Source organism: Eublepharis macularius, chromosome 11 (assembly GCF_028583425.1).
Source record: "Eublepharis macularius isolate TG4126 chromosome 11, MPM_Emac_v1.0, whole genome shotgun sequence".
NCBI lineage: Eukaryota > Metazoa > Chordata > Lepidosauria > Squamata > Eublepharidae > Eublepharis > Eublepharis macularius.
The window spans coordinates 43,795,823-43,806,756 of record NC_072800.1 but is presented as its reverse complement, the minus strand read 5'-3'; the positions used below and the strand labels follow the sequence as shown (position 1 = coordinate 43,806,756).

General features: G+C 39.1%; 1 protein-coding gene across 1 annotated transcript in view; it reads right to left on the bottom strand.

Moving 5' to 3' along the window:
* Positions 1-302: 302 nt before the first annotated feature.
* Positions 303-10,934, bottom strand: part of EFHB (EF-hand domain family member B) — a 28,397-nt gene continuing 17,765 nt past the window's right edge. The window contains exons 8-13 of the mRNA XM_054990813.1: positions 9,900-9,967; positions 8,413-8,567; positions 7,156-7,363; positions 3,701-3,919; positions 1,783-1,964; positions 303-575 (exon numbers count right to left, since the gene is read on the bottom strand). Of these exons, the coding sequence (XP_054846788.1) occupies positions 414-575; positions 1,783-1,964; positions 3,701-3,919; positions 7,156-7,363; positions 8,413-8,567; positions 9,900-9,967 (994 nt within the window). The 3' untranslated portion in view covers positions 303-413. The remainder of the gene's footprint in view (positions 576-1,782; positions 1,965-3,700; positions 3,920-7,155; positions 7,364-8,412; positions 8,568-9,899; positions 9,968-10,934) is intronic.

Below are 10,934 nucleotides of genomic sequence, written 5' to 3'. Positions count from 1 at the left end.
CCTGATTGGATCTTGTTTTAAATTGGCTTCTTTTTGTAGCATATTCTCCCCTGCCCTCCCTTATGTTGTCTGTAGCTTTTAGTATACATTTACTTGCTCTAATACATGTACCTTTCAAATATCTGATGAAGTAAATTCTGACTCGTGAAAGGTTATGCTAGAATAAATTCTGTTAGTCTTTAAGGTGCCATTGGACTCCTGATTTATTTTATTACTACTGTGTTAACGCTGATAAATAATTGCATAAACGTTTCTCATTTGGAATGTTTTGTCTTTGAAAATAAGTTTGACTCAAAATTGAATAGGTTGCTTTTTTATTTATTTTCAATGATTTTACATATTTGGTCTCTCTTCTGAAAACAAAGTGATAGTGGGAGAATCTTCATCGCGCAGAACAAATATATAAATATCCATCATCTGTTTTTTATGAGTGATGCATGCATCTCATCCAGTACATTTCGGACAGATTCCACAGAAGCCTCTCCTCTATGATCTTTCAGGCAGGCCTGCCTCCATACTTCATCAAACCTTTCATCTGAAATACTCACACCAATGTTGCGCAAAATGTGTGCAATCTATAAAGGAAAAAAAAATAACATCGGGTTGAAATTACAGTTGAGAGAATATACAAGGGAAATCTTGTCAGTAATTCAAGACAAAAGGCCAAACTAGGCATGATGTTGGGAGTTCTGCAAACGAGTTCCAAGATGGTTTTTTATTACAGACAAACATCCCAACTTTGGGTCAGATGTATGGCATTGGTGCTGTGGGATATTAAGCCTTCCCCCGTGCTGATTTCCCAAGATGAAATAGTTCTGCGTACCTGCTATTTGGCCCACTGGAGCAAACTCATAGATCCTGATAATGGCCATTTTCACACTGCTTAACGGCCCAGATCTTGTATAAGTTCAATGCACCAATTTCAGTTCAGGAAAATGGCACAGAGGGAAAACTTAAACCTGGGGTTAACCTGAGGTTAGAATTGTATAACTTTTTTTAGGACTGCAGTGTAAATGGGCTACTATCAGGGCTTTTTTTCAGCTCGAACACGGTGGAACGAAGTTCTGGAACCTCTTGAAAATGGTCACATGGCTGGTGGTCCTGCCCCCTGATCTCCAGACAGAGGGGAGTCTAGATTGCCCTCCATGCCGCTCCAGCACTGCGGAGGGCAGTCTAAACTCCCCTCTGTCTGGAGATTGGGGCGGGGCCACCAGCCATATGACTATTTCCACAGCAGGCGACTTAAACTTTTAAAAACTCCCCCCTTGTTCCGGCTGACCCAAAGTGATGTCATTGACCCTGGGAGCACGCGTGCACTTTGCACGCACACATGTGGTACCAGGAGCACCACCTCCTGCCAAGAGTTGCCCCTGTGCTGGCAAGCCACTGAGTTCCACCACCCTCTTTTCCCAGAAAAAAAGCCCTGGCTACTATAGATATAAATTTAAACCAAATGTAAAGTAACCATAACCCCATCAAGACCTGACTTCATACACAGCTCTTTCATGGTCCCATCTTAGAAACTTCCACCCTCCCTCTGCAGCCATTTTTTCATTAAACTGCTTCAACTTTACTATTATATATAGGGGTGTACAATGTGCATTATAATGAAAAAATATCAAAATCAGGACCACAGTTCTTCATGAAAAAAAGCAGTGATGTATGGGAAATGTGCAAAGATTAGAACTCCAATTGTCAAGTATGGCAGGCTATGCATCTATTCCATAGGTATTCTGCAAGAATGAGGTCTCAAAATCAAGCTTTTGAATCAATGTACTTTACCTCTTCTTTTGGTCTTGTCTTGAAGAAGTCTCTCTCATACACTCCTTTATTGCTATAGATAGATGGATATAATAATGCATAAGCATTGGCTTGATCTCCATAATTATTGATGTCACTGATGCGGCGAAAGCGAGGTGCAGGGATATCTGCACGAATGGTTGGAACCCCATATAATGGAAAAACTAAGGAAGTACATGACATAAAGAAAAAAAGAAGAAACTGTTATGTTGGAAGTATTAATTTACACAGGACTGTGCCATGCTGTATCTCCAACAAAGTGGGAATAACTTCTTTAAAAGAAAAATTGGATCTCCAACTATAAGTTTATTTTGGAAATTCAGTTCAAGTATCCATTTTTCTAATTTTTTCTGTGCTGCTGGATTTTTGTTACTATACCCAACTGCACATGAAAGTAAAAATACCAACATGTAAGGAACAAGTTTCTGTCACTATGATCACAACCCAGGCAAATCAACCACTTTTAAGTCTCATTGATTTTGAGGAGGTGGAGTTGAATTATTGCTTAATTTTCTGGTTCAAATCAATGACAGAACTGCTTATCTTTGTCTGTATCAAAATTATATTTGTAAGCCAGTTAAAAACAGACTTATAGTAGTACCTAGTTTTCTCATATATTCTTGAAATGCTTATCCAAAATAATTAAGAGTTTAATTTAAAAATGGGATTTGGCATAATACTTGTAAGGACACGTACATGGTTCTTATTTCAGAGTCTAGAAACGTGTTAGCACATATGAACCCCTCCCCCCCAAAACATGGATAATGCTTCAGGGCAATGAACAGCTTAACTATGCATGTTCTATGGACCACTTAGGGCCAAACTAGACATTTGCTTTTTAAAGAAGAGCTGATTTTCTTGCAGCCATACAGCAGCTGCAGGTAATGGCAATAAAGCAGAGGCCATTTGTGATCAGAATGCCACCACCTATGAAGGAAGGGCTCTTGCCTCCCCCACAGCTGTTTTTTCATGTCAAAACCACTCGGGGGGGGGAGGTATTTCCCCATTTTTGTTGTCCCACATGGAGTATTCTGTGCACACAAGGCAGCAAAAATCAGCAAATAACTTTCCCTCACACAGTTTTGGCATCGAAAATGGCTGGCGGGGGGCAGGGGGGGAGCAGGAGCCCTTCCTCCCCTATAGAGGTGTTCTAAGCCCAAATGGGCTCTGCTTTATTTTTAAATAGCCATTCACTACAGCTACTGGGAACCAAACGCTTTTTAAAAAGAATGTCTAGTCTGGTCCTTAGGCTCCGATCTCAAGAATACTTTCCTGGGAGAAAATCCCATTCACTCCACCAGGGTCATGTTTTCCACGGCAGAAAGAAATTCACCCAGACCCAATGGTGCTCATTAAGGCTTACTTTATTACCAGAAAAAGGTCCAAACACATTCCCACACAAGCATATTTCTTTTCACACACAAATACACACTCATACACACCCTTTCAAGCCTCCTCCATAAGTCAGTTCCTCTAGGTCTGACTAGTTCCAGTCCTGTTGTCCTGCATAAGGCCACAGCTCTTCCCAGGCAGTGTCCCATCCTGCCTCGGATCAGTTGCTGCCTTGGCCCAGTAGGTCAATCACCTCGGGCTTCCGCTGCTGCTTCTTTGACACATCCCCATTGAATAAAATTGGACGTACTTCCATGTAGACCGGCTTAAGATTTTTCCCTTAATGATTTAAACATGGGGATGCCTCAAGGAAAGAAACATCTACTTTTTTAGGACCCATACTCCCAACTACATACTACAACGCCCAATCAGAATTATGCTTTTTTGGATCTCCTTTAGAGACACTGCAGTTGATGGTGAATGCCTTCGCCTATATAATCTACAAGCATCTAAAATGCATTGGCTAATGTAGTAACAAAAATTATACATGTATTGCACATCTACCTACATGTTGAAGGAATGCCTCCTACAACCGCATTATACTGAGAAGAAGTTGTACGATAATCAGAAAACACGCGATCTGTTGGTCTTGAAAGTGTTCTGGGTGTCTCTTCTGAACTTCCTGGTTCCTTTAGCACTATGTTTTCAGGTTTCAGGATAGCATTTTCATCTGCTTTGTTTTCTGAACCTTCAAGGGGAATGAGGTCAAAGGGAGCTGTTCTTTTCCCTGTAACGAATAAATGACACTAAAATAGAAAACACTTGTAATTTTCACAAAGACTAGCAAAACTCTAAGCAACGCATCATTTCCACTGATATAAGGTAGAAGATATAGTCTGAAATGAGAAAAAATGGGTAAATATAATAAAAAGTTGGCACATCTCTGAATGCCATTTTCCAAAATGTATGAAATGGAATGTATTTTGGATGGTGACAGATAGCAGTAAATATTTGGACATTCTTGGTGCAATTAGGCAAATGCTATTTAAGGCAAGACACTGCATAATGCCAGAAAAATGGATGCGTTGCTTTCTACAATCAGCTGAATTAACTTACCAAGAGTTCTCCAAAACTTGTCAGGAAAAATCACAAATGTGACAAATACTTGTTTATTGGGATCAGTTTCTTTATGTTGTTGGACATGGAGGGCCTCATTGCTTCAGACAGGAAAGCTGACTGAGATTAACTTCAGACTATGCATCCTACCAGTCTGCTACAGATGTGACAGTTTTAATTTATCTACCATGGATATCGTGGTATGCTGAGAAAATGCATCAACTTGAATCAGATCATCCAGCTTTTTTTTAAAAAACCCATGCAGGCCATCTGGTTATGGATCAGAACCAATGTGTTTTCAGTGTAGTGTTACTCCTGCATGAAGTCAGAGCAAACAATACAGAGGTATGGTAAAATCATTAAGGGGGCAACAATGGTATGTTTCTGAAAGGGAACTGACATATCAAGGTTATGATTATCAGCAATGCCTTTTAAAAATTCACAAATGTTGAGACAGGTTACCGTGAAATTATAATATACCATGTGATAGCTGGAAATATAAATCAGGAGTGGCACACAACTGTATTCAAGTTCCCCAAGAATACATGGTACAGACAGGGAATCCTTATACTGAACAGTTCCATCGCCAAGCAACATGTCCATTCAGATGCTGTTTCACAAAAAACAGCACTGTAGGTTACACTGAACTCTGAAATGAAACTAAAAAAAAAAACCCTATGGATGGCTTTGCAGAAAAATCGACTAAAGTCACATCTTGTTATCAGAACAGGAACAAATGTTAGAGATCACAAGGCTACACATTCACAACAACATCTGTACTGTCAACCTGAATTGTTGACTTTGTGCCTACAATTGGGTGAGGTGGACGTCTGACCAAATTTGAAAACATGTTTCAAAGGGATGGACATTACTGTACTCACATTTGTGATAAGCAGTGGACTAACATCATCCTACATTGAAAACTCCATGAAGAATGCAAAAGGCAGAGAAAAAATGTGCTCAGTCCTTAGAATTAGTGACCATTGAATGAGATATAGCTGCTCCTGTCCGGATTCTGAGATTTTGATCATTCTTCAAGAACAAGAAAATTATGCAAGCAACTGCAAAAACGTTTTTCCCTGAACAAGGTAGAAATGGTGGGTATTAAAATAGTCATTAGCAGATGTGTTATTAAAAAGAATGGTATGAACAATACTTTAGAAATTGCTAGGAATATCTGGAAAACTCACAAAGAATAATGAAATTCACTAGAAAAGACAGGTGGTTGAACAAATCCCCAATGTTCACAAAGCAGTGCTTTTCAGCATGAATGGATCAACACATATGTGCTTATATGTATGGTACATTACTCCTTTCTCATTGTAAAAGAAAGACTCAGTGAACTATGAATGACAGTTGGCTGAGTGTGTGACATGCTAGGTACATTCCTCCATACATACTTGCCGGAAAACTGAGCCCTCTTTGATGTTTTGCAATGCTGAAAGTTCATATTCTCTTGACAAGATTGTTGCTTACCAGATTGGATGTATTATTGTTTACCAGATTGGGCACACCACCCAAGCTGATGAAAAGTATTCCTGACCATGGTTGGTACCTAAATATCCAGAAACAATACTGGGTCAAGAATTTCCAAAATGAAGACCTGTTCCCTAGAGGGGAATGTAACCTCATCTTCAACAGGGGAACCTCTTGCTCCAAGTTCATCAAAGCATCCCACCATCAATATTTCTGCCTTTTCTGGGTTAAGTTCAGCCCATTTGCTCTCATCTAACTACTCATTGTTTCAAGGTACTATTCAAGACCACCTCAGCTTGGCAAGTTTCTGGATATCATCAATATACTATATGCTGATGATACCTCACTCAAAATACCTGACAAATTTACCCAGAAGTTTCCTGTAGATGTTAAATATGATGAATGTTATTTTGTAGCATGGTCTGAAAAGCACTTGTCATGGGATAGAACAGAAATCCCTAGGCTCACATTCTGGAATGTACTTGCTGAACAGGAGTGGGGCCACTGAAGAACTGTGTCCCCAATTTGTACAGGTGCTCTGGAAGACTACCATGGTCAACAGTATCAAAAGAGAGTCAAGGATCTATCTTTCAATGTAAGGCATCCACTCAAGTCAAGATTATCTCTATGCCAAACCCAGGCCTAGAACTAGATTGATAAAAGATTCAGGTGATTCATTTCATCCAGGAAAGTCTGGAGTTGAATCACCATCATGCACATTGCTCAAGAATGCAAGATTAGAAAGAAGGATTGTGATCGAGGCACTATTTGGATGCAAGGATGGCTTTGAAAGAAGTCCCAGCACTGTCTTATTTGAGGTAGTCATTTCCATTCTTCTTGAAAACAGGAACTGGCATCGCATTTTGTAAAAAGCAAGAATCCATCTCATCTCTCAAATGAATAAAATATTCATGAAACAGCTCATGAAACAGAAACTGAAAGCACAGATAAAAACATGGGGATGGACTCTTGAGTCTTAGGAGAAAGGTGGGAAATACTTTGAATAAAGGTGCCTTGATGTCTTAGAGAGGTAGTTACAACAATACACCTTGGAATACATTTAAATCAGTACTGAAAATAGAAAAGGGTCTATTCTGTTTTACGGCTGATTCCAAATCTCCCATTTCCTACAGAGAGCAGGCTAATGAATAAGACATGTTTTGAGAGTCAGTGTAGTGGTTAGAATGTCAGACTAGGATCTGGGAGACCCAGGTTTGAATCCCCGCTCTGCCTTGGAAGCTTGTTGGGTGACCTTGAGCCATTCACTTTTAGTCTACTCTACCTCCAGTTGTTGTGAAAATAAAATGAAAGAGAGGGGAACAAGGTAAGCTGCTTTCGGTTACCTCCGTGGAGAAAGAAGGTAGGTAGGTATGTAGGTACACAGACAATCAGCTCCATGTACTGAATTATATCTAGATGTTTACTACATACCTTTTGTAATTATGTTTTTTTCATATTCACCAAGAGACATTTTATCTTTCCAGTTGAGGAAGTTTACAAACTCCAGATAGTCAATAAAGCCATCTTTATCCAAATCGCAGAAATCAAATAAAGCATCCAGAAGTTCTGCATCCAAGTCAATATTAAGCTGAAAGCAGGCCTTGTTCAGGTCATCTTTGCTTATTTTCCCATCACCGTCCTAGATTAAACAACACACTATGCATAGTAAGAATGAGGGGAGACTGTTTGGATGAAACCATGATTCCTGCATGCAGATTTGTCCTGTTGTGCAATCCTGTTGTTTGTGTAGCTTTTCCCATTGGGGGAAAAAACAGAGTATGAATATTTAAATGAACAAAACAGCATTTATTTTTTAAAAAGCTCCAAAACATAAACATTTTTGCAGCACTGCCAGCGTACTTCCACAGCCTGATTCTTTCCCCCATTGCAAATGGAGTATATAAGCGCACCATGAGATACATCTTTGTCCCTTGCTCTGGCATTGCAACCTGCATATCTTCTAACTGCACCCACCCATGTAGTATCGACAGGAGACTTCTTGAAACAATTCTTCAGAGAAGCCCCCGGATGGAGGAACTTTTCCATACAAGGAAGTTTGGTGGGCAAGGATGGGATAAAGTAGCCAACCAATGGCACCTGCCATCCCGTCAGAGAGTGTCCCCAGTAACAGTGCAATGATATATTAGCTAAACAAGGAGAGATTAAACATTCTAGAACTAAGCTGTCTAGCACTTCCTAACAGTTACAATAGGAGCACAAAATCAGGCTGCCATTGTGCTTCATACTGTGCTTTGTATTATTTGCCTCACTAACTGACTTCTCCATGAGCAGGTCTATACTGACTTCATTATGCAAACTGGATGGAGGAACAGCCACTTAAGTTGGAGGAAGTTTCTCCAGCCTGTGAGCTCTGACCAAGAGGACAAAGAAGAGAGGAAAGGAAGTATGAGAACACAGCAAACAAGCAAGCAGCAGGTTGTTACAATTTGTGAAACCTGAATGCTGGGAAGGGAAGAAGGCTACCCAGAAACAGACAATGCCTGAGGTGGATTTCATAGGTATCTAACTGTGCTGACATAAAACGACAGCAAAGTTCTACTCTTAATATATAAGGAATAGTTTTCTGCTACAAATTTCCTGCTCATATTTAGGAATAACACTGGAAACTTAATATATTTTATCCAGAATTCTCATAAAATGCTCATGTCGTCTTGAAATGCCACTAACCTTATCATAATGCCTGAACGCTTCTAATAATGTTCCGAAGTTGTGGTAATTAGCTTTCTTTAAATTCTGTCGAATGGCAGTAAAAACAGCCCGTTCTCTGTCTTTGCCACGCAGGTATTCACTAGGAAGCCGATAATGAAGAAGGTCCCCAACACCTATAGAAGCAATCAATCAACAAATAAAATGAAAGCTCTCCAAAACCATCTTTCAGTTCAGCACACTGAGCCAAGTCTATTAAGATCCATATTGTCGACTGTGACTGACAGTAGCTCTGTGGAGTTTTTCACATCATCTTCTACCTGAACCTTTTTAAACTGGAGATGCCAGGGATGGAACCTAGGACTTTCTGCATGCAAAACAGATGCTCTACCACTGAGCCACAGCCCCTCCTTTAGTAACTGTTGTTTTTGCAGGAGATTTCTGTAAGACCATTTTCAATTGCAGTTACATCTTATCCCATGCATATGCAACACAGACAGGGAATAGTTCCTCTGCTAGTGATTAATCATGCTGCTCGTTGCTCTTTTTAAAACTGGCTAAGAATGCATTTCTTTGTAGGAGATGGAGTCCAAACAGTAAAATAAAATGAAACAAAGTAAAAACAAGGTGATGGGAGCACCCTTTCTGTGCCCCGTTCTGTTTTACAAGGAGGAGGTGACATTGATTAGGAAGGATGAGGGTCTTGATGGGGTTATCATCACATGAAGAGCTTGGGCAAGCTTCTAGATCCAGACTTCTTGATGGAGAGGCAGTTTGGTGGAGCCAGCAATAGCTAAAAAGTTATTGCTGTTCAATATTCATTAAAAACAAATGGTGTTTAACTGCAGCAACTACGTATTTACGCACATCTAATGTTATATTAAAAACTAGGTCCACTGACAGTCATTAAATGATAATTAAAAGAGCAAACAGGCTTCTTATTCAGATGAGGATCCAGACACTTCCTTCTCAGATCCAAATAAATTACACAGAAAAAGAAGAAATGCTCAATATTTTCCACCAAAGACATTGCAGATACAGATTCTAAATATCCTTTCTTGGTCTGTAAATCATCCATGTAAGACAGCAAGTGGAAGTGAATTCATTCTTGCAAGAAAAAAGAATCTGGTACTGTAGTACTATAGAAATGGTACGGTAATGCTATAGAAATAATATGGTACCTGATATTGATTAAAGTATGAATATCCAAAGTACATGGGTGAACATATGCACCACTTCCCTTCCTGAAGACCATGCCATTCTTCCACCAGAAGAATTTGGGATGTATTAGCTCTATTTAGGACAGCTGTTTAGTTACCTGGCTAATGATTAATAACTCTATGTATAATTGTGTTTGCATGTTTCAGAGGTATTGAGTTTTATATGGCATAATGTAAGTTGTTTTAGGGGAAAGACAAGGTACAAACACCTTTAATAAATAATTAAATGAACAAAAATGTGCAGTGAGGCTCCGAGTAAAGTATGCTGAAGATGCTTATTATACTTGCCATGGTCATCAGGCTTTATGCACATTCCAAATGTGTGGTCTGGAGGAACATTAAGCGTCTCTGCTATGCTGTAAATGAAAAGAATTTGCTAAATAAACATTTGATTTTTCACCCAAGTGTAATCTTTGTTCTAGATGGGAAAACTAAATCAGGGCTGTCAGTTCACCTCTTGTCCTGTATATAAAGATTAAAGACAAATGATGAAGACATTTCATGAGCGTTCACCTGTAGTATATTCACTGGGGTTTTCCCACATGAATCAAAGCTACAACCACCAATAATCCATTTCTTTTACAATCCTTTTTCCTTTTAGCACATAGTAATAGCTGTCAAAAATATTTGCACAGCAGGCAACGAATGTCTTTGATCTTGATACTTATATTTTCTTGAGAGAGAATATGAGAAAGGCAGAGGGGAAAGAAACTCCAATAGCCTAAATAAATACACATTTATCTTGGTTCAATAAAAGAGTTTGCCATACACCTGTCAAAAAGGAGGAATGGTGTTTTTAGTGCACTAATTGCAGCCAAGCAAAGATTTATAGTTGAATGTTTTTTTTTAAAAAAAATGGCTTATTGGAGCTAAAATTTGTTTAGACAAGGTTTCACACTATTATTTTCTTTTTTACACAGAGCATGCCTGCATCAATGTCTCGATTTCTAGAAATCGTTGAGCGAAAGAGATAGTTAATATTGTAAAACCTCTCTGGCATATTAGCTGACATATTACATTCTCCAATTCAACTGACAATTAACTTTTACTTAAGGTTTACTTTACTCTGGACTTCTACTTAAGCCAAAATCACATATTAAAAGGCATCATGTAGGCTGGAGCTCTTTCTCTCTTGACTCACAAATGCAAATGTCAACCATTTCCTTTTCTATGTAATACCGGTACATTATCAACAGTGAGATTTATTTTTCAAATGAAAAAAAACAAAACAGAAACTACAGGGCAGCCCCTTAGTGATTATGGCTGCAGGAAGAAAACGGTAAATTATTCCATAACTCCCTGAAGGGGATGTATTTAAGCTAT